The sequence below is a fragment of the Zeugodacus cucurbitae genome, chromosome 6 (genome assembly GCF_028554725.1).
Source record: "Zeugodacus cucurbitae isolate PBARC_wt_2022May chromosome 6, idZeuCucr1.2, whole genome shotgun sequence".
In the NCBI taxonomy this organism is placed as follows: domain Eukaryota; kingdom Metazoa; phylum Arthropoda; class Insecta; order Diptera; family Tephritidae; genus Zeugodacus; species Zeugodacus cucurbitae.
The window spans coordinates 30,349,594-30,376,909 of NC_071671.1; the positions used below are offsets into that span (position 1 = coordinate 30,349,594).

At 36.9% G+C, this 27,316-nt stretch overlaps 1 protein-coding gene and 3 long non-coding RNA genes across 6 annotated transcripts; 1 reads left to right on the plus strand and 3 right to left on the minus strand.

The window, feature by feature from the left end:
• Positions 1–961: 961 nt before the first annotated feature.
• LOC128922751 (uncharacterized) lies at positions 962–7,695 on the minus strand. Its single transcript, XR_008471929.1, has 3 exons — positions 6,152–7,695; positions 5,525–6,084; positions 962–3,913 (listed from the first exon to the last, which is right to left on the minus strand). It is a non-coding gene; the product is annotated as an uncharacterized LOC128922751 (long non-coding RNA).
• A 150-nt stretch (positions 7,696–7,845) lies between these two features.
• Positions 7,846–12,087, minus strand: LOC128922660 (uncharacterized). Of its 2 annotated transcripts, XR_008471841.1 has the most exons (4): positions 10,362–12,087; positions 10,273–10,301; positions 10,161–10,204; positions 7,846–9,738 (listed from the first exon to the last, which is right to left on the minus strand). It is a non-coding gene; the product is annotated as an uncharacterized LOC128922660 (long non-coding RNA). The 2 variants fall into 2 exon arrangements; XR_008471842.1 differs by having other exon boundaries at positions 10,273–12,081.
• A 661-nt stretch (positions 12,088–12,748) lies between these two features.
• On the plus strand, positions 12,749–14,392 carry LOC105219557 (uncharacterized). Of its 2 annotated transcripts, none has more exons than XM_011195781.3 (3): positions 12,749–13,279; positions 13,340–13,447; positions 13,523–14,392. In XM_011195781.3, the coding sequence occupies exons 1-3, from the start codon at positions 13,259–13,261 to the stop codon at positions 13,772–13,774; spliced, it is 381 nt and encodes a 126-aa protein (XP_011194083.2). In that variant the 5' UTR covers positions 12,749–13,258; the 3' UTR covers positions 13,775–14,392. The 2 variants fall into 2 exon arrangements, with proteins under 2 accessions (XP_011194083.2, XP_054089867.1); XM_054233892.1 differs by having other exon boundaries at positions 13,244–13,279; positions 13,328–13,447.
• Positions 14,393–15,934: 1,542 nt separating this feature from the next.
• Positions 15,935–18,231, minus strand: LOC128922661 (uncharacterized). Its single transcript, XR_008471843.1, has 3 exons — positions 17,769–18,231; positions 17,076–17,710; positions 15,935–17,002 (listed from the first exon to the last, which is right to left on the minus strand). It is a non-coding gene; the product is annotated as an uncharacterized LOC128922661 (long non-coding RNA).
• Between the last annotated feature and the right edge of the window lie 9,085 nt (positions 18,232–27,316).

Genomic DNA, 27,316 nt, shown 5'->3' on the forward strand with positions numbered 1-27,316 from the left:
GTGGTTCTTAGGGCCCCTGTTATACATAGCGCTGCAAGCCGCTGAAACTTTTCCATCGGCTTCCGATACGTAGATTTTCTAGTACCCATCCACCACACAAGAACATCGTAGAGCAAAATTGGTCTCACTATTACTGTGTAGCACCAGTGCATGAGAGTGGGAGAAAGCCCCCAGGTAGTGCCAAGCATCTTCCTGCATGCATACAGAGAATTACTGGCTTTCCTCACTCTCTCTTCCACATTGTACTTCTACAGAAGTTTTATGTCCAAGACTACCCAGCTCGGTCCCATTTAGCGAAGGGGGCCTCCATGCAGGTATTTTGTACCTCCTAGTAAACATCAGAAGGCCTGTCTTTTCCGCATTGAGCCCTAGTCCCGCTAGCGTTGCCCAGTTTTTGACAGTGTTGAGAGTGCTGGTCATTATACTGCTGACAGTGTGCAGACACTTTCCCGTTATTAAGATGGCCGCATACGCTGTTATCTTGGGAGCTTTGTTTTCAAACTGTTTTAGTAAGTTGTTTACCACTAATGTCCATACGAGTGGAGATAGCATTCCGCCTTGTGCAGTACCTCTACAGACTTCCTTGGTCACACTGCCATCATTCCATTCTGCTTTTATATGTCTAGAAATCACGAGGTTTTTAATCCACCTTTATATGTCAGGCTCAACACCCATTGACTCGATACTTCGCAGTATGGATTCCGTAGACACATTATTGAATGCTCCCGAAATGTACAGGAATGCTCCCAGAGCATATTCTAGAGCCTTTTCAATATTGTATACCAATGAAAGGAGTGCAGTCTCCACGGATCTGCCTTTTGTGTACGCATGTTGCGATTTGGACAAGCTGCCAGTAGGCGCTGTGTGCCTTATATGTGTATAGTATTTTCTCCATCGCCATCATAAGGAAAGAGGTTAGACTTATGGGTCGGAATTCTTTCGAGTAGGTTGTATTGTTTTTTCCTGCCTTCGGTATGAAAACCATCCTAGCCTCTCTCCATGAGTGCGGTACATAAATAAACCTTAGACATCCTCTGAATATCACTCGCAACCACGGCAGCTGCATTGCGTTCTGTAGCATTGCTGGAAAGATGCCATCCGTACCGGGCGATTTGTAAGAGTCGAAGGAGTGGATTGCCCATTCTATTTTTTCCTCCGTAATTATGCACTCGGGCAGGATAACATCAGTATTTCCTTCGTGTGTAGAGTTAACCGTGTTCTTGCATCCCGGAAAGTATACGCTAACTAGAACCTCTAAGGAGTCCCTGCAATTCTCCGTCCACTATCCGTTGTTTTTGCGAATCAGGCCTGGCGAAAGGGGGCTTTTAGTTAACAGTTTTCTAAGTCTTCCCACCTCATTTGTTCTTTCAAAGCTGCTACAAATGTTTTTCCACGACTGCCGTTTGCTCCTGCGCACTAACTTTTTGTAGTCTCTTAACAGATCCTTATATTCATTCCAACATTCCTCTCTCTCCGCATAGGACAAGTGGAATGATAAGCCTTAGTAAGAGCGCTACAGAAGAGATTCACACCCTCTTCTAACTCTTGTGGAGAGTTGAACACTCACGGTCTACGTCTTTTACCAAATAGTATTTGTCGGTATCGTACCCAGTTTGTAATTCTGGGGTTTCTTCTAGCCTCAAGTCTAGCTTTAACCCCCGTTCTAATAGAGAAACGTAAATAACTATGGTTAGAGAATGACGGTGTACTTAGCACCCTCCAGGTCCCTACCGTTGTACCTCTACTGGTGTAAAGTGTAATGTCGAGGACGTTTTTCGAAGTTGGTCCTATATATCCTCCCCTCGGTTTGCTATCACTAGATTAATTATTAATATAAAGTTTAATAGGGATTAACCTCTTGCATTAATATCTCGGCTTCCCCAAACCGTGTGGTGCGCGTTAGCGTCAGCTCCAACTACCAGCGACTGTTTCCTTCTGATGGATGTAGCCGCCAGCCTCCGGAGTTCTGCAATCGGTGCCTCGCCGTCATGTGGCAGGTAACAGGATGCAAGGAGTATGAGCTCATCCCTGCAATCCTTTACCGCCACCACCGTCAGGTCATCTGTGGAGAGATTTAAGTTAACATGGGAACACAGCTCTTCGCTTACCAGTATCGCCGTTCTTACCTTGTTAGTGACGCTCGGGGTATAAGTTGTGTAGTTTGGTGACTTTAGTCCAGCGACCACGTTACCCGATGCTATCCATGGTTCCTGGACTAAAGCCACGTCGTAGCCGCCCTTCTATAGATTGAGAAGGAGTTCGGCAGATGCGATCTAACTTTTGTGGAGGTTCACCTGAAGTACCGTCAGCTCCTGGTTCATTAACCTCAGAGTGCTGATCAGGTGACCCCTCCACCTCCTGCAAGACTAATTAAGTCGCCATTATCTCTCCAATTCATGTCAGCGACGGGTCGTCCTTACATTTAAAGATTTTGACGCCACCAAGCCACCCCGCTCCATCAAACCTTGGCATTGATGCGCTTGGATCGGTGTCCATCCTCGAGAAGAGCGCTTCTAGTAGCTTCATTTCGACTACTTTCCACCGCTCCTGCGACATCTGTCCCAGCGGGTTACTGCGGTAGCAGTACAGCCACCGCAACCTGCTCCCATTGCAGTGGAGGTGTGGCCGCTGGTGACACAGCTTGAAAAGTCGCTGTGCCCGAGGGTGGTAGCAGCCTCGTCTCCCACCGACGTTTGAGCTGATATCCCAGCCCGCTGTTATTCCCTTTTGACGTCCATATTGAGTTTTTGTATTCGGGGGTCTTTACCGCTAGCGTTTTATACCTACCGCCAGGTACCTCACTGACAATGGCTGATGTACTCACGCCTCCACCGCCTTATGAGGATACATATATAGCATTCTAACCAAGTTGTTATGGTGAAACGTTGCTCTTTAGTGTGCTGGCATATCTCTTCTTTTTAGACGTGATTGATTACAAGAACGTACTAAATCATTAGCCAATGGGTTTGGGCAATCTCGGAGTTTGATTAATATTTATTTCTGTTGTTCTCTACTTCTTTCTTTTCCATGAGAATACCAAGGTATTTATGGATATTTTCATTGCGCATGTACCATGGTGAGCACGTGACTGTTCTAAGCATATTTTATTGGAATCTCTGAATTATATCGATATTGTTTGTACAGGTCGTGCCCCACAGTTGAAACACGTACATCCAAATCGGCTTTATGACCTCGTTATATAACACCAATAGGCTAAGTTTTGAATTTTTGTTTAAAAGCCAATTTAAATTTGCTGTTTTTATCTTCATGAAGGTTATATTGCTCGAAATGTGTTTTCTCCACGTGAGCCTTTTATCCAAGTGAATACCAAGATATGTTACTTCAGTCGCTTGGGGTACTAAAATATTGTTAATTTTAACTGCCGGGCACGTTTTTGGTCTAAGGGAAAATGTAACATGCTTCCACTTTTGTTCATTTACATTTATACGCCAGTTGGCTAGCCATTCTTTGACAAAAATCAAATTCTCTTCTAACTCTCTTGATGCTATAATTGGGCATTTATTTCGGCTCACTAAAGCTGTGTTAATGTCAAAGCATTACTTGCTGTTGGAAGGTCTGCTGTATAGAGTTGGCCCTAAACACTGCCCTTCGGTACACCAGCTCTTATTGGTTGTTCTTCAGATATAAAGTCTCCAACTTTACTGGAAACTTTCTATTTTTTAAATAAGACTCCAATTGAAATAGCGTTAAAGAGCAAGGAGAGCACTGTTGAATTATATTTGGTAACTCAATTAGCATTTTTGGAGTAATTTTATCGTGTCGTACCCTGCGTTTAAGCGCTGTTTTTATTTTTCGTACAGCAGATTTTAGTTGAAGCTGAATAGAAGGTGACGATTTAACTGCCATTCATTGTTGTAGCTTGTAACTGGACTGTAGTCTAAGTCCCGGTATTCTGAAATTGTTTTTGTTTGTTAGATGAGTGTCTGATATTACCATTAAATCTATATTTTTTTCAGGCAGAAATCTAATAAGCTCCAATTTATGTTGGTTAATACCGTTAGCATTCCATATACATATATTTAGTAGGCTAAATTTTTATTTAATAAACTTTCGATTTTGTGTTTTTATTAAATCTTATATCATATTTTGCATAGTAGACATAAATAAAATGTCATACATTGCGTAAGATTTAGTATCATAGTTTCAATACATCCATTTGGAGGATTTTGCGGCAGTTGCATTTGTACAGAGTTGCCTTTTACGACATTTGTATAGCTTCCTTGCAGAGCATTATTCTTAAAATTATTAGGATTTGGATTCTGGTCTGTGCTTGAATTCCCTATGACAACTTCGATTTCAAATCTTTATAAACAGGACAACTCCTGTAGTTGGCAGTATGACTTACTCCAAAAATTATTATTACTCTAGGTGGAACCCACGGGTTCTGGAGGCCCCAACCCCGCTCAAGGACGAAAAAAAATGTTCGCCAAAACAAAAAGCCGAGGGGGAAGGGAACCCTGCCCGAAAGTCTGGTAAACGCTCTGGTGCCGCTAGACGCGCAGCGCGCAAACAGCGGTTACTGGCTGCCGGAACAAGCCTTCAGGGCAGTGGGACCACCCCGATCGGTACAAATGAAATTCCCCCGGTGTCAGGGAAAAGACTCCGAACACCGGAGGAACCAAAAAGCTCGAAGAGAGCTAAACACCAAGCTCCTTGCAAGGGACCACCAGAGCAGGACAGCAATGGACCCTCAGATTCCAGGACCAGCAAGAAGAGCAACGCCAGTTTAGAAAAGGATAAGAGGTCTTACGCAGAGGTGGCTCATCCTTTCAACTATGAGGTAATAGACACGGATAGACCCGGGGGGAGCATGTCGACGGAGCAGCAGTCCCTGTTTGAGGCGGCTTTCGGTGACGGTCTAAAGTACCTAATCCTATCGTCGACTTCCAGCAGGTCTGTCAGAGGATAAGCTCCTGATTAGCCCCCACAATGCTGATCACACAGATCAACTGCCACCGGAGCAGTGTGGCGTCCACGAATCTAGTCGACAGACTAGAAAAAGGTAAGGCTGACATTGCCCTAATCCAGGAACCCAGTATCTTTGGTAATCGGGTCACTGGATTAAGCTCGGCAAATCTTAAAATATTTTATGCTAATGGCAGATCCAGACCAAGGACCTGCATTTTATGCAAAAAACACTATAACTTTTCTCTTTTAGCAGACTTGTCTACGGAGGACATCACTGTGGTCAAAGTAACCGACCAACCACTGCTTTTGGTGGCACTCTACCTCCCTTCGACTCCCCATCTCCGCCCCCCACGGAAGAGCTGAGGAAGATAACGGAGTACGCAGGAAAAACAGGTATGCAACTAATCATTGGAACGGACGCTAATTCCCATCATACGGCCTGGGGCAGCTCAGACTGTAATCCTAGGGGATTAGCCCTGTTCGAATACTTTAATTCTAAGGACCTTCTGATCATGAATGTAGGTAATACCCCCACCTTTATTAATAGGCGTAGAAGGGAGGTCCTAGATATCCGTTTAATATTGTGCATTCTCACCTTGGGTTATGTTTTTCTTTGCTGTCTGCTCTCTTGCCGGTACCTGCTTACTTGTTGGTGCGTTCATGTTTGTTGCTGGCCGTTGTTGACTGCCACTCTCTGTTGCATTTGTTGCTTCTAAGCTTTACTCTTTGTGCTGTTCAGTTGGGTGCTGTGATGACTCATCTTTCTCGCATTTTAGGCTACGCAGCGCTCATGTTATTGTTCTCTTTTGCACTCCGTATAACAATATAATTATAGTTTTAGAATTTACACTGCGCAAACCGCTTTTCAATGAAAAATTACCACCCGCACTGTTACAAATGTATTTTTTTTTTCAAGCGCAACAATTGCGTAGGAAATTTTGTTCATCTTTATTTTTTGTACAACTTAGCCAACAATTTATTTATGCTGCTTTATTCTAATAAATGCCGCTTTTTTATCGGACTTCCCCTTATCTTTAATCCTCTGCTCAGATGAGTTAAACGATGTTTCGGCTATTTTATGTTCTTGCAATGATTAAAACATTCCCTCTCATAGTGATACGATGAGACGACAAACTGATAATAATGTTTCCAATGCTATAAAAAATAAATTAGTTAAGTACATATTATATTTAAAAATTTACACAATATTTTTCAAACTTACCATTTTTTCTGAACAAACGTCATTTAATCGTTTTTTTATTTCTCATTTTAGGATTTTCTTTTGGTACTAATGACAATCATGTTTTCTCATTCGTACCCATTCAATAAGAAGAAGAAATGAGATAACCATTTTTTTTGTTTGTGAAATTCTAATTAAGTTTTAAAAAATGACGTATGGTACTTAACAAAAAAATGTATAAATGTGTTGAAACCTATTGAGAAAGTAGTTAGGTCTGGCTGGCAGGGTAGTGGTGTTATTGAAATTCCTTTGAATGTGTTGGAGTTTCAGTACATGACTTGCTAAGTATAAGTTTGTGGCGGCTATAATTATATATATTCGTAATCTGTAATATCGTACCTTCTTTATCCGCCCACAACCATTTTAACCCCGAAATCGTGGACGGTATACTAAAGCCGGTTCGTGTTTTTTTAATTTGTTGGAATAAGGTAGATACAATCTAATATATTGATTAATATGTGAGCAAAATTAAGTGCAAGCATAATCTTAGTATGAGGTTGTTCGGTGGCAAAAATAGTATAAATCCGACCAAAGCATTTGAAGCCCTTGAGGGTTGATCGCAGTTAGCTTCCCCCTTTGCAACTCAGGATGCTGCTTGCAAAACATTATAAATGTTGCAGCTGCTCCTGAGTTGTCCTTTCTATTCTGGTACGCCTAGAAATAGATGAAATTATTATATTTACATCGAAATGATTAAATTTCCAAAATTACTTACATTTCTTTGTTATCCATTTCAAACTTGTATTTATTTATTATTTTTTAAATAGCTGTTTGACAGCAAAATGCTTTTCACCTCACGATGTGTCTTTTTCTTATGAGGTTCGAGCCAGAATAGCTTCAATCTCTTATAATTTTCCTCTCACCTTAGTTATGAGTTTTTTTCAGAATAGGGCTGTAAACCTATTTATTCAGACTTTTGTTATGTTCCAACTAAAATTTGAAGTGATTTAAACGCTTCCCAAATCTACCCTGTTCTCACTGCCGTTGAAGATTTATAAATCAGCTGTTTTTGGGACATATATGTACGTAAGACTGTTTCTGTACTGCTAGCTGCCAGCAAAGCTTCTTGAAACACAAATTATGAGTGTTTAAACTAATTCGAATTGGATTTATATAAAAATACGATAACGATGCGATACGGGCATATATGAATATATTAATTGCTTTTTATTATTAAAATTAATAAATTATTTATTGTCAGTCATTTACTTTAGTTTCAAATATCGTCCCAAGTAATTTATTCGATATTATATTGATAAATTTTTAAAATATAATACGACGTAATTGCCAAAAACAGCAATCAGATGTACATATATTTGGTAATTTCTAGCTTTACATTGTATAAGCATACAAGTAGCCAAAGATTCATCTGGTTAAGGAGAATTTTTTCACAGCTGAGATCACCTGATCGATATACTATCTATCGTATTTCCCAACGAGTTTTAAATAAACCCACTGTAAAATGGAAATATTCTTGTGGCTATGGAAAGAAAATATTAATTGCGTATGTATTGCTCTTCCTCACCACCTCTGAGGTTGCAATATAGGTGCGTTACCGATTTTTTTTGGATGTTCGGTTCCCCAGGAGGCCTATTTTCACCCATATAATATATACAATTCCACACAAAACTACTTATATTAATTAAACAATAACAAAATGATTATTTAAAATTCAGGTACAATTCATTCACATTTAGTTCCAGATTGCAAAACAATCTACTTGTAATAAACAAAAAAAAAAATATATATACTAGTAAACCCGGGCACGCTTTGCTGTGAATAATTTATATACATATATATATATATATTTTTTATTTTTTAATACATTTAAATTATTACCTAGGAATATAGTTATAAAATGTATAGTTTGTATTAAAATTCATATATTTATATGATATTCGTCCTGTCCTTGTCAAAACATTAGAGGATATTGAAGTGTGTCAAATGAGCGATGTCCTGCTGTGTGATTTTTATTGATCGATTTTCAACAGGATCGCCAACCATTACGTCACACAAAAACAAATTCAAATTTAAAAAAATACAATCAACTACACGTATATAAACAAACACCTGCCGCAATGTAAAAATTTTCAAAAGCCAGCTATGATATGCAACCACAAACCAACAAATCAGAAAATATACATACAATCGTAAATATATTCAAACACTTGCGGTAATGTAAAAATATACAAAGCCAACTACAGAAAAAGTATACACGTACTGACAAATTTTATCTACACACACAATCGAACATATATTGAAAATGAAATATTTTTATGAAAAAAACACACATATTTACACACACGTATAAATGAATATATAAATGCATTAATATGTATCCAAAAGCGCTAGAAAACTTCGACAAACCACAAACTAACGTACAAATATTCAAATGAATGTACTCACATCCAAATAATATAAACTTCAAACAACGCATTTTCATTTAATGTTTTTAGCAAGTGGCAGCTTTTGTTATGACAGCCATGAAAATTTAGAAAGAAATGTAGCGCCATCTACTGTAACATAGCGCACTTAGCGCCACCAACTGGTGGATAGCTCTTTGCTAATAATAAACAAATAATTTGCAATAAATAAATAATGCGACTATAAGGAGAGTTATAAACTATCCTATCTTTCAAGTTGGACCAAACTGCACACAGTGTTAAAAATTTCATTAAAATCGGTTCAGTAGTTTAGGAGTCCATCGAAAACAAACAACGTGACATGTGATTTTTATATATTAAGACTAGCTGACCCGGCGAACTTCGCCCCACCCAATTTTTATTCGAAATAGTTAAAACGCTTTTTGAACTCTGTTCATTCCCTGCAAGACGGGTAATTTTCAGCTAACATGTTACAGCTATGTTACTCTAAACATTAGCAAAAATTAATTTGTGTGTTACTTTTGTTCGAAGCGTGGGAAAGAAGTAACACTATGCCCCTACTCGTTCAACGGTTTTCTCACTCTATCCAATTACATTTTGCATAAGTGGTCTCGTTCTACGATAACACTTATACTTGTCTCCTATTGGTCAAGTTTTGACAACTAACAGTCTGTTAATGGCCTCATATATTTTCATATTTTTACCTCTGCTGAAGCAAATGTTAGCATATATGTTATCCCTATGTTATTCAGAACAGATGTATTTGTTACCGTACGGGTCATTATTTTGGTTAGCAGCTTGTTACCTATATTTGTTATCTTTTTCCGCTAACAGTTAAAAATAATTATTTTCTTTTTGTTTTTTATTTTATTTTATTACATTTTTAATTATTACAAAATCAAATATGTAGATAATACAATCATATAAACTTAAACAGTTAAACTTATTATTAAATTTTTACATTTACAAGTTATTAATATAAAAATTACATTTATATATAAATTATTATATTTATGCAATTTATGTTCTAATTTAACAAATTCAAATGATATATAATCTTATTTTATTCTTATTCTAAATATATGTATATATTTTAACAATGTTGGGTGTGGACTGGATACACCTTACGCAAACCTGCTAACAACATATCAAGAAATTCCATCCCAGCATCCAGGCATCTAACACCTAAAACAGAAAAACAAAACGAAGGATGAGTTTATGTAAAATAGTACATAATAGAACTACACGCTATACAATGGCCACTAGTATTTACAAAGCTTTTAATATTTATTTTTCTTCTTATATTTAGCACTTTTCTTTTAATATTAATATTCTTTAATTTTGCACTTGAATTTTTATATATTTCCTTATATATTTATATAGCTTTTAATATTAATTAATCAGTTTATATTTAACCATTGAGGTTAATATGTTCAGAATTCTGCAAACGAGCAGATACCCTGACATCCGAAAGCACTTATTTAAATGAGTTAGGTACCAACCGCTTGTTTACCCAATTCATTTATTTATTTTTTTCACTTTTGAACTACACACTTTAAATATAATAATAATTAGGTATTAATTAAGATAATTTTAAAATAACTTACATTTTCTTTTGTATCAAGTCCCGGTCTTTGTGCGTTGATTTTGCCTGCAATTTCATTAAAGCTGTATTAGTAAAAACACACAAATTATTAGATAAACACAAATCACACTTACCTTTTTAATTGAATACTTTTACATATCTCCTGCATAAAAATTAAAATCAATTAATATTAATAATAAAATTTAACCAAAAATAACCTTACGCCAATTTTTTTATAAAATGGCCAAATTGCGGCTTCAATTTCAGTTTTTCTTTTTTTAATGTCATATCTGTCTTCTTTTAGCATATTATTATATCAATATGCTTACAGTGGCAATATTTTTTCTCTTTCTAACGAAAGCTTTCTCCAATTCAATTCAAAGTTGTAAACAAATGTAAGTGTTGTAATTGTATGAGTAAACATCTGAAAAAGTTTGATTGTGTTTGTGCAGTTTGTTACCTCCGTCTTGCAGGGTTGCTTATTTGTCTGACCATACATATGTACATAACTTTATTTATTTCACGGATTGTATGTGATTTTTTCTTAAATTTAGAATATTGGAAGTCATAGATTCGTATAACTTTACCACAAATAATATAAACTTCAAACAACGCATTTTCATTTAATGTTTTTAGCAAGTGGCAGCTTTTGTTATGACAGCCTAAATCCATGAAAATTTAGAAATAAATGTACCGCCATCTATTGTAACATAGCGCACTTAGCGCCACCAACTGGTGGATAGCTCTTTGCTAATAATAAACAAATAATTTGCAATAAATAAATAATGCAACTATAAGAAGAGTTATAAACTATCCTATCTTTCAAGTTGGACCAAACTGCACACAGTGTTAAAAATTTCATTAAAATCGGTTCAGTAGTTTAGGAGTCCATCGAAAACAAACAACGTGACACGTGATTTTTATATATTAAGATAATTCAAGAAAAAACGATAACAATAACAATATATACAAAATATCAAAAATCAGAAAATCATACAAAATATAAATCCTAAGTAAAAAACCTTATCAAAAGAATAGTGGAGGAGAAAAGGGTCCTAAACTTGGCACACAAAACGGTTTAAAAACAATAATAAGCGTACGAACCTAATAATAACAAAAAAACTCGACCTTTCAAAACATCAAATCAAGTTAACAATGAAAATTACTTAACAGACAAACATATGAACAAACAGACAAACAACAATAAGACAAAAATTCAAAAAGACAAACAAACAGATCCAGATTATATTCCGACTCATATAGACAGACAAACGGACAAGATTTCTGTTGTGTGTAACACACAAAAAAATTATGTTTTTGAAATCAGTATGTTTCACTTTTTTATTAAAAGGAAATATGTTATAATTCTTTTATAGAGATATTTTAACACGTCGTAACTACAGTTTTCACAACAATAGTATCTACGTCCACCATTTTTTCAAACAATATTTGGGAAAATACGATGTTATAGCAAGTAGAATCAAATTGTTGTGTATAAATTTCTTCGATTTTTGTTAAAAAATCTATAAATTCGAAGGTGGTTTTACTACTTGACAATTACTTACTTCCCGACTAGATAAAGAAGCGAAGCGTATGGGTCTGGTGGTGAATGAGGACAAGACAAAATATCTCCTGTCATCGAACAAACAGTCAGCGCACTCGCGTCTTGGCTCCCACGTCACTGTTGACAGTCATAACTTTGAAGTTGTAGATAATTTCGTTTATCTGGGAACTAGCATTAACAACACCAAGAATGTCAGCCTTGAAATCCAACGCAGAATCACTCTTGCCAACAGGTACTACTATGGACTAAGTAGGCAATTGAAAAGTAAAGTCCTCTCTCGAGGAACAAAAACCAAACTCTACAAGTCCCTCATCATTCCCGTCCTACTTTACGGTGCAGAAGCGTGGACGATGTCAACATCCGATGAGACGGCACTAGGAGTTTTCGAGAGAAAGGTTCTGCGGAAGATTTATGGTCCTCTAAACATTGGCAACGGCGAATACCGCAGACGATGGAACGATGAGCTGTACGATTTATACGACGACATTGACATATTTCAGCGAATAAAAAGACAGCGGCTACGCTGGCTAGGTCATGTTGTACGGATGGAAGAAAACACTCCAGCTCTGAAAGTATTCGATGCAGTACCCGCTGGAGGAAGCCGCTGAAGAGGACGACCTCTACTCCGGTGGAAAGACCAAGTGCAAAGTGACCTGGCTTCACTTGGTGTTTCCAGTTGGCGCCAAAAAGCAAAAAGGAGGAATGAGTGGCGCGCTCTGGTGGATTCGGCTATAATCGCTTAAAGCGGTTCCTACGCCAAATAATATATATAATTACTATATTGCTTTTCTATAGTATAGAAGAAATTTTCCTCAGTAATACCACCATCAAATCTTGGTAATGGCAATTAACAATTATGTTGTTTCAATTCCTTTTATCTACGCAACGCATATAAACTATGCCCCAGGCTTGTCTGAAAATATATTGCCCCAGGCTTATTCTTACATCAAATCGCCCCCTTCTACGTATATGTCCGAAAAATTGTCCAGTCTATCCAGAATCAGTTTTCTTGTCATTAAATCCCTGATGTGACCAGAAACGACACAAATGTCTCAAACTACTTATATTTAGAAGCCAACCTTTTATAAAACTAAAAGAGTTTGTCCGAACTTTAATGGAGTTAATGAGCTCCTCGGCTTCTTTAAGAAATTTCAATTGGTCCACAGTTGCCGAAAAAGGTTCTTTAAAATACCTACTGCTCCAAACTCTAACCAGCTAATGAAGAATGGCATCGGAATCGTGACTTCAAAAGAGTAAATGGAATATTCGACTTCTAAACAACGTGCGGCACTAATTCATCTACATATCAGAACTTTGCAATAGCCGGACACACAAAGAACAGTTCCTCCATGCTAGTTACCACACTCAAATATTTACTAATTTGTTTTCAATATTGATGTAAAACAAAACAAACACAGATATTTATTCATCATCATCCAACAACAAAATATACGTACCATTCAAATACAACAGTCTAAGAAAATACAATAGTGGGACCCTATTGTAATTGAGGTTTTTGCATTGTACATTTCTCACAGCTGATCCCAATTAAAAAGATGGCTGAACTGATGGACGCTGTAAGTTTTTATTGCTAAGATTTTTTTTTTTAATATTTTAATAAAAAGTCTATTTTACAGAAGTTAAAAAAGGATAAAATAAGGCGGCGGGAAAAACCTAATAAGAAATGGACAGAAGAAGAAGTGGGACAAGTTCTTAACTATTTGCAGGAGCATCCGTCGTTTGAAGTAATTTGCAGCTATTCCGATTTTGTTTGTTTATATTTATTTGTATGGACGCTTTTATATCTTTTTATACTACAGATGCCTTCTGCACAAATTTTTTACAAAACAATAACTATTAGAAACAGGCATCTCAGCAGATTGGAATTCAGTGTGGTGGAGAGTACGCATCATGCGCACCGCATACAACAAAGCAGAACAGTAGAGAAAGTGCAGAACAGTGTGTCAACTTCTTGGACCGAAATTCTAAATTGTCGCATTAAGATCATCGATATCTTTTTTTTTACCACCAATAAAGGTCATTCAATAAGTCATTTATGGTTATCATATTGAGGTTTCATGTCAGGAAAACTTCTCTTTCGAGTCCATGAAGTGACAGAAATCTGTTGGAAATGCTATTAATCCATCGAGGTGTCAACTGCCAACTGCTTCTACATTCGCAATTTGATATTGTTGCAAAAACACTCATATGTTAGTTTTTAATTGGCGATTCTTTATGTGTCGCCACAAATTAAATGATTTTAGGCATGCGATTAGCCCGTTAGTAACAGTTGATCCAGGAATAATTAGAAGAGTCTGGCGTAAATCACCTGCTAACAGAATGCTGGCTCCATCAAAAACGTTCATCGACAATCAAGACCTTTTAAAGTCCTGTGCCGGACCTCCAGCGACTTCTTGAATATTTGGAACATCTTCGTTATAGCGCTATTTTTGGCGATTTTGCCGACTGGTGTTTCGTTCATTTGCAATTTAGGAGTAATTTCAAGGCCGAATGTGCCGTTTGTTTGCCTACTAACCATGGTGGTGAAAATGAGTGAAATTGGTTCTGGAATTACATCAGCCCTCATATACTATATACGATGATTTTCTATTGGACTTTATGCCGAATATGTAGGTCAAATTGTGTGTTATCTTAATAAAATTACATCAATAAATTGCGACAGTATAAAATGTTCGGTTGGACCCGAATTTAGCCTTTCCTTATTTGTTACAAATTGTTTTGGGCTATCGACACAATCTTATACAATTGAGCAATAACAAAAATTACAAAGCAACAATGATAACCTTCAAAATAATATTTTTTTGTTTTCTGTTTTTATATTTTTCTTCTCAACTCGAATAAAATTCTCTTATTATTATCTTTCAATTTTCTCACAATTTTTCCATATTTACTCACTTTCTAATCTTTTTATGGCCTTCCACGAATATTTCAAGACTAAAATTAGCCGGATCGGTTTGGCCGTTCTCGTTTTTTTGTGGCACAAACGAACAGCAATTCATTTTTATATTATATTATTATCAAGCGACAATTTTTTTAATTCCGCACAGGACCATTCAGTAGGGAATCGACCGCGCGAGTGATCTTAAACCCCACCCGTACCACCGTGCCCGAGTGACGCCTACAACTCTACAAAATAAAGTTATATAAATTTTGAAGCGATCTTAAATAATAAACAATTTTTTTCGATAAGGATTAATACTTAGGTACAGATAAAGAGCCTTTTCAAGTAGTGGTATTATAATTAATTTTTTTATATAAAATCGCTTATAGTGACAAAACTATTATAGTTAGAGATATGTCGCGACGTTTTTTGTAGATAATGATAAGTTCTACAAAATTGTAGTACATCACTTTTTTATATCTTCAATCGTTTTCGCAGCATTCGCGATTAAAGAAAGTTTTTTGGTATTTTTTTTACATTATCGGAGTTTTGGTAAGGAACCCTATTTTTTTTTAACTAAATATAGCGTATGTCACTCAGGGAAGTATAGCTTTCCAACGGTGAAAGAATTTTTCAAATCGGTTCAGTAGTTTCGGAGCCTATTCGAGACAAACAAACAAAAAAACAAACCGTTCCTCTTTATAATATTAGTATATATTTATTTTACGCTTTTAGAAAAACTGAGCAAGATGTGTCCCCATTATAAGCGATTGCAGAGCATATCTTTTAAGAGCAAATCGGCTGACTCAACACAGTACGTGTTCCAGTCCGAAGATGGTAAAACTAATCATGGTGAATGTGAAATTATTCAGCAGAGCGAATATGACAGTGGATGTACGTTCGTTGACGAAATTGCGACAACGAATGAAAGCGAACATGATAATGTAGGATAAATTACAAATTTTGACTATGGAGCTGGAGATGAAGGAGCGGCTAGCACGTTATGAGCTAGAACTCAAATACAATCAGTAAAACAGAAGCTAAGTTTCTTTCAGAAAACAGAAACCAAAAATTACATATTTTCTTTTATTTATTTATGGAACAACAATCTATTGTTATATGAAAGAGTGCCTTATTAAACTTTTTGTTTATTAAATTTATTTTTAACTTCAAAATCTTTTACTGTTATTAGTCTGTCCTGTCGGGTATCCAGCTCCAGTTACCGATGCTTGACTTGACCTAGAGAGACTTGAGAACTGTCACATAAAAGATTCGTTTAATGGGCCTTGCATGTATTTGATTACCGAACGCATGACTTGACTTCAAAGTCTGATGAATTTAGAACTCTAAGTTACGTTGACATTTGAACTGCTGTCCCTCTCTCACTGCTTCTCTTTTCATTCTCATTATGACACTATTATTTATAACGCAAATACTTGCTTAATTTTAAGTGCAATAAACAAATCAAATAAAATAGGTACGATATGAGGGTAATTTTTGCAACAGAAACATAACTATTGCGAATCTCTGCAAGAATTTGTGGTGATCTGCTCAGAAAAAAAATATTTTGCGAATTTATGTAATGAAAAATTGATTGTAAATGTTCAAATGCAATTTGAATAAATTATTTATTCACCTATCATTTATACGCTTGGCTGGCTCCAATTTATTACATCTTCTAACAATTCTAAATGTAGAAAAACTGAACTACGCGTGCACGTTTCTTTTGTGCTACTCTGCTCAAAGCTATATTCATATACATATTTATTAAAGAGTTTTCTTTCAAACAGAAAATCTTCACGTGTTCACAGATTTCCTAATAGTGAAGATTTTTTTTTTATACTAGTTTTAAAATCTTCAATCTTGGTGATATTTTAATTTAAAAAACTTAGTTTTAAAGCTAAATCTGCACATCTGGCAACTCTACCCAGAAACTATAATAATAACAGCTGATGTTGAAGTTGTGTGAAGTATAACTGCATCTAAGTTTTCCAAGCCAAATTTTTCGAAGCTGAGCCAAGTCAAGCAGCGGTAACTGGAGCTTTAGTTTGGAATTCTTCTTCTAGTTGGTTTGGTTCTCGATTTTCTTGATCGACAGATATTGTCTCTATTTCCTTTTGGTTTAATAAAATATTGTGCAAAATGCAGCAGACTCGAAACCAATCACAATAAAATTTGTGACTTGCTCTGTTTTAAATTCGCATTCTGAGCTCCTTTAGACTACTAAATTTCTCTTTTAACAACCCAAAACAATTTTCAATTCGTACGCGATACTTACTATGGCGTCGATTAAATTCATTGGGTTTTTGTATGTCCAATTGCTTTGAGTTGCTTCGATATGGTGTTATTAACGTTTTGGAAATCGGATAAGTTGAGTCACCTGCTAACCACTGAAATCCTGAAAAAAAATTCGACTATTCAAGAAACAAAGTGCAGGTTTTATATACTTTAGCATCATGAGCGCTACTCACATGACCCACTACAATATGTCGAATTCTGCATTTGTGGTCACAAACCACTTGAGCTTTTATAGAGTAACGGCGATTTTTAGAAAAATACGTCTTGTGGTTATGGACGGGCGCTTCGGCAAGAGCAATCTCTGTTCCATCTACGTAACCAATGCAATATGGAAGTTCGTTGAACGTTTGGGAAACTATTAAATTTCTTTCAGCGTAATCTGGCCAAAATATAATTTTTCTCTCTAATCGTTGGAAAGCTTTAAATACTCTTTCTGTTACAACGCCAATTGTGCTTCCATCGCCAATTCCAAAAATAGATGCTATTTTCCTTATGGAAGCATTTTCACCGTAAGCCCCAAGTCTGTATAACACAACTGCAACTTGCAACTCTATAGAAAACTGTTTGCATGAGTGAAGTCGATTAAAAACCTCATCTGTTTTAATTAACCCAACCAAATGAGTGAATTATAATCGATCCACCCTTAACATTTGCTTCAACCTGGTATCATCCAGTTCACTTAACACATCCAAACGCCAAGTTATACTTCTTGGAATAAATTTCTCAATTCCTCGGCGGCACTGCAATATAATGATCACCTCTTCCATAGAGCAGTCTAAAATATCATCGACGGCTGCATCATCGGCATCTTCAAATACGGAAATCGAATAAATAGCTCTTTATTTATAAGTATTTAAGTTACCTACCGTCACAGTTATCAACAATAAAATCTAATATTTCAGTTCTTTCGCTTTTTCGCGGCATATTTCTCACTTTTGTTTATTTGTTGTTGCACAAAAATCAGCTGTTCGACAAATTTTACAACGACATTGCAAAGGCTGTGTTCGCGATTTTCTTGTGTATTTCTGAATTCGTTGTAAAAAGAGTAAATAATTACTACGAATATAACAGATTCCGAATACACCTATTGTTTCCTCTGTTGTTATCACAGTCTATTGCCGTTCGAATCATTTGGGGATTGTTTAATTAAAGTATTTACATTGCTTTGGTCGTTGCTGAATTTAATGCCTAAGACAGACATATGGTTTCTGTAAAAGCTCAAGAAACCATATACCAGCATAGTGATACATGTAGTATTGTACTATGTTTACATCCATCTGCTGATGCAAATAAATTCAAGCAAAATATAATTATGAATAACAGGCAGGAAAATTGATCCTGACTTAGTTACAACTCCAAGCAATCTTAAAAAATTATTGTCCATTAAAATTATTACATATTACATATTAATACATACATATTACATATTTTTCACATCATTTTTCAAATTTTGTTATTTGATTTCAATTAATTTTAAATTTACTTTGTTTGTTGATGTGACAGAAAACATATGATTACAAGAAAAGAGCTTAAAGCTTTCGGTGTGTTCAATGCATTCCATTGTAGTACATTTCACAACACCACATAATTTCAATGGTTTCTAGAACTCTATTGTAGTACGGAACACCATTTGCTTTCAAACAAAATTCGGAAAACCGGTGATATACATATGGTTTAACTCTACTATTTGTGTTAAAATAGTTTTGCTCTGTGGTCCAAACTTAATATAATGTCTTGCGTCTATTATAATTTTGAAAGCATCTTCTAAAGTGTTTTAAGCGCAATTATATTTATATCTTCTCTTAAATAAGTAGTATCGCCATGTTTTAATTTTATATTATGGATGTCATTGGCAATTTTGTTTATTATAAGGTTTCTATCGAGCGTACTGTGTGGAAGACTAAAGCCCACCGTCAACAAACTGATTGGACTTTATCAGTGAGGCTTTAGACCTGGAAAATCTACAAATGACCAGATCTTCACCATGCGCCAAATCTTGGATGAGTGAAAAGAGAATCAACACACACCATCTCTTTGTCGATTTTATAACTGCTTTCGACAGGCCGAAAAGGAGTTGCCTCTATGCCGCTATGTTTAAATTTGGTATCCCTGCAAAACTAAAATGGCTGAGTAAGTTGACGTTGAGCAACACCAAAAGCTCTGTCATGATCGGGAAGGACCTCTCCGAGCCGTTCGGTATCAAACGAGCTTTCAGGCAGGGTTACTCACTATCGTGTGACTTCTTTAAGCTTATACTGGAGAAAATAATACGATCCGATAATTTCGTCTATCTGGGAATCAGTATTAACAGCAACAACAATGTCAGTTTTAAAATCCAACGCAGAATCACTCTCGCCAACAGGTGATACTATAGACTGAGTAGAAGAAGAAGTAAAGTCTCTCTCGATGTACAAAACCCACAATCTACAAGTCCGTTATTATTCCAGTCCTACTTTATGGTGTGGAAGCTTGGGGGATGTCAACATCCGATGAGACGGACTACTGATCCGCGAGGTAATGTAGACTACGCAAGCAACAGCAAGATATGGTGCGCCTGCCATTCCATTAATTACAAATTCACTTTGAATTACAAGTTCCATTTGAATGTCGTTTATCGATTTTTGAATAGTTGTTCGACAAAATGCATATAATATAACTACTAACTTCGTTGTAGTGGTATTCGGTTAAAAGATGCAACGATGAGGATTGGAGTAAAACCACGATATAACAAATTATAATGATAACGAAAGCAGACCTTACAATTATGCGTCGATGCCCAATTCGATAACTGGTGTCCCTTTGATAAGCAGTTAATTCAGCCACCCATCTTTTTTGTATAGTCAATGCGTTGCAATACACTAAACGCCTTAAAACGGTTGCATTTGCACCGAACAAAACGGATTGGAACAAGAAAATAAATAGTCCTTAATATGAAGTGTTTGCTTTATAACCGTTGGTAATGCTATGGTGGTTGGTACGTATTCCCAACTTGGCAAAGTTCAAAGACTCCTTCTATTTGCGATTGGCTTCTACATATGATTTCTACAAACTAAATATATGAGCATAGCTGGTGAAATTTGTATTTCAGTTCACAATGATAACAACGAGTCGCAAATTGAAGATGCTTCATCAATTAAGCTATGACATATTCGTCGTATATATACGTCTGAGCGGTAGTACAAATATTGTGTTGCGGTATTTTGATTTGTAAATGCGCACATTGTAGCAGAAATGGAAAATAACTGTTACTGAGTGAGGTCTGTTCGCTTTCAGCTGAGAGTGAAGAAATATGTAGGAACCGATAGGTACTTTGAGTATTGTTGAAAGAACGAATTGAAATAAAAGAATGTTGCGTCTTATTAATAGTTGATCAGTTGGTGAAGTGACGTGAAAGCGAACAGAATTCGCTGTGTGTTTTATTTGTTAATTTGTAGTGTGGATTTTCTTAAGAACGATAAACTTAAAGTGTTTTTGCTGTATTTGATCAATCTTAAAGAAAAAAAAAATAACGAATCCTATAATAGAGGATTCTACATATATATATTTGGCGTAAGAACCGCTTAAGTGATTATCAACCAAAGTTCTCGTGTGTTTGAACAAGTTTTGTTTTGCGCTATATCATGGCTGCTTGTGAAGTACTATTTTGCGTGTTTTATTTAAATCAGTGATCTGCAGTCTAATTAAGGTTTAAATTATTCAACCACGCATTTTTAATAAGTAAAACGTAAAATAACAGTGTTAGCTCAGGTTGTGGAGTACGGTGTGCACGTCTGGATCGGATGAGATGTCGCAAAGGAAGAAAAGAAGAAGAAGCAAATAAAAGCAAGAGCGCAACTTCAAATATTTGGTTGCGTTCGAATTAAGACTTCGAAAAAAGCTCTCTTCCGACACAGAAATGGCAAGGAAATTAGGCGGGGGCGGCGTCAACATTCCGCCCGCCTTGCAGTATTACTGCAAATTCAGTTTACAATTAATTATTACTTAAAACAAACATGCGACTGACTCCTGTACTTCCTCGGGCAAGCGGTGCATTTCTTGCAGATGGGGCCGTTGCATATGGGCCGTTGAGACGAATCGAGTCTGATTCGGTCCGGTAAATGGCGCTGAGACAAATGGAGTCTTAGACGGTCATTGCCATGCCACCAAACTGCATACAAATTACCACATTCCGAGGTCGGTGAGACGACTCGAGTTTAACTCGATCCTGGGTAAATGGTAAATGTCAGAGGCGTAGGTAGCCAGTGCATTTTATTGGGCCGATATTATAAGACGCCGGATATTACATATCCCAGCGTATTTTGGGCGACGAGTTGTCCCACTATCGCTGGTTGTAACCCTGGTAGTATGAGCCGGGAGAGATGTCCGCTCCCAAAATTACCTCGACTGGCACTGACTTGTAGAAGTCGTTGTCTGCGAAACAAAGCGAGAGCATGAAAAATGAGTAAGTTTCTCTTCATACGTATCGTTGAAGTGCTCAATTGTCTCATGAGCCAATAATTCAGTCAAGTTAAACAAAAATGAGCCATACCACCAAAATAATAGCAATAGTATAGCTAAATAAATAAAGTGATACGAATAGGATCAAAGTAAAACTGACGAAGGCTGTGCCGCCGCTAGGCAAAAGTGCCCATCGGGAAATTACTAACGATGTGTTTTGTTCTTTGATGTCGTGTATTACATTTAATGTTTTAAGTTAATTAATGACAGTAAAGTTCATTCTTTTAGGTTCTAATATATTTCTTTTAATAGTAATGTATTGAAAATAAATAAAGACGCACGAAAATGCATGTTCAATGAAATAATGAAACATGTAATGTGACAAAGTTCCTACTGGGTATCTTTACTTTCGTGCTCAGCTACGAAGTCACAATTCCACTCATGCCGATCAGTGTAGCGAGCTCATTCAAGTTTATTTTCATCGTGACCAATGAACAAGTGAGTAAAATGAAATTTTTAATATACGCTCGTTTGATTCATAAATTGACGGCACATATAAGTGTAGAAATACTATGAGTTTTTTTTGGTTTGGTGGAAATGAGTCTTTGTCATTTTTGAAATTTGTATTAGTACTCATTTACACCAATTTGTTTGGCTCATGAGTTTGTGCACTAATTTCATTATTACTCAATGCAGATCTCTGCTGTCCACCATGGTTGTCCCGAAACATAAGATCGCATACTCGGTTGTCTCCACGGGCTTGTGTGCGGAGTCGCAGTCGTGAAATAGTGGAAGCGAGAATGACAGTGGATGGACTGACCGGGTTAATCATGGCACGCACTGTGATGAACCTGGTTGCGGTGCGTATCCTGATTAAGGCTGTCGGTGAAAGCGCTATTTTTTGATGCCAAGGTAGTGTTGCATGCCTATCCTTGATGGTACGGCGTGCGTCTGCTTGACGTCGAGCACCTCGTCCACACCTTCTCTTCGGACGGGGTGGCCGGCAGGACGCATTGTGTTCCGCTGGGTCCGAATAATGTCGCTGAGACGAATCGAGTCTCAGTCGATGGTTACCATGCCCCCAATCCGAATAGAAGTTACCAGCACGTCGAAGTCGGCGAGACGAGTCGAGTCTGGCTCGATCCTGGGCGTGTGGTATGCGGGAGAGGCATCGTTGGTCAGAGCTTTCCCTTGTCTGCATGACAGATGACGTTGGTTGACATGGTTGAGAATGCATCGAATCCATCGTAGCGATGGTGAACGGATTCTCTTCCATTTCCGCTGCCTCTTGCTCGACTTGTTGTGCCCATGTTAATTCAGCGACATCCTCGTCTAGTTCTTCGGCATCGGAATGCAATGAGCATGGTATGGTGAGGGCTGCCGTAATGTTTACAGCGTATTACGCTGTCGCATTCATCCTTGGAATGGTTCGAGGCAAGGCAGTTGCTGCAATAGCGGTGAATTAAGGATGTCCTCAGCTTAATTTCTGGGGACATCTGACGAAATTTTGGGCACCAGCGAAGCAGGTGATTGTCTATGCATAACGTCCAATTGATGGTTGTCATTTTGAATAATTTCTTGAATGAAAAAGAAAATTATTAAAGTGTGCATGTATGGAATAAATTAACATTGATTGGGTAAAATGACAATTTTTGTTATAGGCCTACAAATTAAGCCGCGTTGAGTTTTGATGTCCACAACTCGAACTCGTTGGTCCAACTCTGGATACAGTTTGGTGATCCTGCCTAATCTCCATTCATTTGGGGGTAAATTTTCATCACGAACTACCACTAAGTCGTTTACTTGAACGTTCCGTTGGGGATGTTTCCATTTCCTTCGTTTCTGATGTTCCTTTAAGCTTTAAGTATTCGGTCTTCCATCTCTGAAAAAAGTGCTGACTTAGGGCCTTTAATTTTTTCCATCGGTTTACTAATGATAGCGGGTTCTCAGAGGGTGCACCGACTAGGAAATGACCTGGTGTTAATGTAGTCAGGTCGTTGATGTCATCCGTCATAGAACTCATAGGTCGAGAGTTTAGACAGGCTTCTATTCGAGCTAACAGCGTAGAAAGTTCCTCGAATGTGTACTTCATAGATCCTTTCCAATTTTTGAAGTGAATTTTAAAACCTTTCACCCCAGCCTCCCACAAGCCCCCATATGAAGAGCACCTGCAGGAATTAAGTGCCAGTTTAGTGGGGGTAATTTGCTGGAGTTGGCTATCGCGTCAGGGCATGTCTTCAAGAAGGCTTTGAAATCTTTCTTAATTTCTTTCGATACTCCAACGAAATTAGTGCCATTGTCCGAATAAATGTGATTTGGACAGCTTCGACGTGATACGAATCTTGTGAGAGCACTCATGAATGCGGCCGTAGATAAATTGCTAGTGGCTTCAAGATGGATAGCCCTTGTTGAAAAGCAAACAAAAACGCATACATATCCCTTTGTTATCAGGCAAGATCGACATGTATAGTTTTTGATGTCGAATGGACCAGTGAAATCTACTCCGGTAGACTCAAAGGGCCTTTTGAGATTTGTTCGTGGCGCGGGAAGTGATGCCATAAGTTGTGTTTGCTTTTTTATATAAAACGCAGATCATACAATTATGTATCACTGAGCGAATTAGATTTTTTGCTATTAGGATCCAAAATTGCATACGTAGAAGCCGCAGGACTAGTTGATTACCTCTGTGAAGGGAAGTAATATGAATAAATTTGACCAATAATTTTGAAAATTGACAGTTGTAAGGTAGTATAATTGGGTGTTGCTCATCGAAGCTGAGGGAGGGAGCGTTGGTTAAACGTCCTCCTTCTTTTTAGACTCCGTTATCATCAACAAAGGGATTAAATGATAGAATGGAAGACTTTTTATTGATAGGTATATTTTTAGTTAAATCTGAGTACTCAGAAGCAAAATGTGCTTTCTGAGTTAACTGAATAAGTCTGTGTTTGACAAATTTAACTTCATCAGAAGTGAGCGCTGAAGACGGTGAAGGCGTCTGTTGTAGAATCTAAAGATTCGAGAAATTACACGGAGTGCTCTAGAAAATTCGGAAAACGTTCCACAACGTCTTCGGTCCAGTGGCGTAGCTAGCATAGGTGACACCCGGGCGGATTTTGAAGGTGTCACCCCAAAACTCAATCAAAACTTTTAAAATAAAAAAGTAATAATCATTTACATTTTATTAAAACCCGAGTATTACAAATATTAGTATATTACGTGAAAAAATTAAAATTTCTACCTTCTAGCTTTGACACTTGCAAACTCCGAAATCACTTCTTCAAAATTTATATTTTGTGTTGCTTCATGTTCTATCCTTAAAATACCAAGGCTATATTATCTGGTTTCAGTCATTCTAGACCGCAAGTAGTTTTTAATTAATTTTAATTTGCTGAAACTTCTCTCACATGAAGCGACTGATGCACATATTGTCATAAATAACTTTAGTGCGACAGTTATATTCGGAAGAGATGCTGTAAAATCCCATTCCACAATGAATTTCAAATAGTCCAGCGTCACCCAATTAGAGACAGTAATATTAGCCGCTTTAAATGTCTTCTCAATCTTGGTATTTCTAAAAGTAGTTCTGTTTCTGATACTTCATCGTAAAGGTTAGTAAATTTTGATATAGCAAATTTTAACTGTTCAGTGTTTACCAAAAGCAAGGTCTTTGACTGCACAACCTCAAACAATGAAGCTACGTCTTTAATGGACTTTACTCGTTTAGTTCAATATTGAATCTGTCAAGACATTCTAACATGTCCTTTTGAAGTTCCGCTCTAAGTGTAAGTCCAGTATCGGTGGCTAACTCACCGGGCATGCGTTTTTTGCGACGAATTCGTCGTTCCATCGAAATGTTGTATTCTTCCGATTTTTGAACAGCAAAATCTATTGCCACCCTGCTAGATGCAACCGTTTATCTCCAATGAATAGACGAAGTGCTTCTAGTTTTATGATTATTTCATCAACACATAAACTTTTACTTTGCAATGCAATCTGAGCATTGTTCACTTCCCTTAGCACATCATTGCAAAAGAAAAGAAAACAAAGAAATGAGAAATTGCACACAGAAGAATTAAGATTTTGTGCAGCACCTCTAGTTTCTAAATTTACGTTTTGGTCCCATCAAAATTTTCAGCCAATACTTTTACTGCACCATAATGAGTACTCCAGCGCGTTGTCGAAAGTCTTTTAACAGATGCTTTGCAGTGATCAAGGAGAACTTCCCTGCGAACGTGCGACACTGATTACAAGTCTTTGACTTGAGAACAAAAAATCACAATTTTCGGCCATTCGTTGTCCGTAGCAACGAAGATTTTACAACAAACCATGCGGCACATATTTACGCACATATACATGTTTTGTTTACAAATTATGCGCGAACGTTTATTATTTTGGTATATTATAGACAATTTTAATAACCAAAGAAAATAAATATACATATGTACATATATAGTATATAATTGCATTGTATTTTAGCATATGTATATAAAATAATTAATTTATTAGATACTTCAAAGCATTTTTGTTTTTGCTAAAAGCAAGCCGGTTTTAATCTCGCAATCGTTCACCTGCACGCGCAAATAGATCGCTGCGTCGTACGCCTTTTCTGAGGCATCGCAGAATCCATGGAACTGTACTTGACAGTTCAGTGTGTAAGATACCCACCGTGGGATCCTGATAGTGGTTATATGTGGGTAGTTTTTTAAGAATGTCTTCCACTGGTTGAGAGGTTTGGAGGTCAAAGTTTCGTCCCAATCGGTTTTTTCTAGCCAAATGTCCTGCATTAAAATTTTAGCAACGATGATTACTGGACTTAACCATCCTGCTGGGTCGAACAATTTGGCTATCATAGAAAAAACTTAGTGAAAGAGTCTTTGTTGTCCAGAGGTTTAGTGGAAAAGTAAAAGTTGTCCGATCTCGCATTCCATCGAATTCCCAATGTTTTGGCTTCGCTACTGCTGTCGAATTCCAGAAAATCTGTGGTCAAAAGGGGATCATTAGGAATGCCCTTCAGAATTTTCATGCTGTTTGATGTCCACTCTCTTAATGGGAAGCCGGCTGAGGCTAATAGTTTAATCAGCTGGTCTCTTGAATCTATTGCGGTGGAGATTTCATGAGCACCAGATAAGACGTCGTCTACGTATGTATTAGCTTTTATTATTTTTATAACTAAATGGAACTCTGATTTTGAGTCTTCAGCTAGTTGCATCAAGTACGGATTGCTAGATACGGGGCACAATTGATCCCGAAAGTGACTCTATTGACTCTATGCCAGCTTGGAGTGCTGGACCGGTGTACAAAATGTCATTTAAACTTACACCATTGGATGTGGGACATGAAGCATTGAAAACGACTCTAATACTACATTCGGACCGACATTGAAAACCTTTTGAAAACAAAATTTGTGGATTGTGGAACCAAAGTCGTTCTGACCGACATTTTGTGTTTTCGATGTATTTTTATTGCCAATTCACAAATTTATTTGTTTGTCTACATTTTGAGCAATGGTAAGTTTTAGAATATTTGCTTATAATTATTATTAATGATCGTGTTTTATAGAATCACGACAAGAAAATTTTAATAAAGAAGGTATTGACGTTGAAAAGCCATATAAATACTTTGCGCAACGAAGATTCTTCAAGAGAATTGATGGAGACTCTCACTACCCAGCACCTTTGCCTTGCAAAAAAGATAGAAGAGTTGAACAAACAACGTTTAATCCTATTAGGTATAATAAAGGAACTTGGGACACCGATTAAATCATGTTGGACAAAAGTTTGTATAGGTTTTTACTGATGCAAATGTTTTCAATTAAATATAATTAATTACAGCAACGTAAGAATAATTTTTGGGAACACGATTGCCAACGAAATTGATCTGCATTTTTTAAAGAAAACTTTCGAATGAACCGAAGTTCATTTAATAAATTATGCGACATCCTTCGTCCTTTACAAAGAATGGATACGAACTACCGAAA

Coding starts and splice junctions, on each gene's coding strand:
- LOC105219557 (XM_054233892.1), top strand. CDS start 13,259: ATGGCTGAACTGATGGACGCT. Junction 13,280..13,327: donor TGGCTGAACTGATGGACGCT/GTAAGTTTTTAT, acceptor TTTAATAAAAAG/TCTATTTTACAGAAGTTAAA. Junction 13,448..13,522: donor AGGAGCATCCGTCGTTTGAA/GTAATTTGCAGC, acceptor TTTATACTACAG/ATGCCTTCTGCACAAATTTT.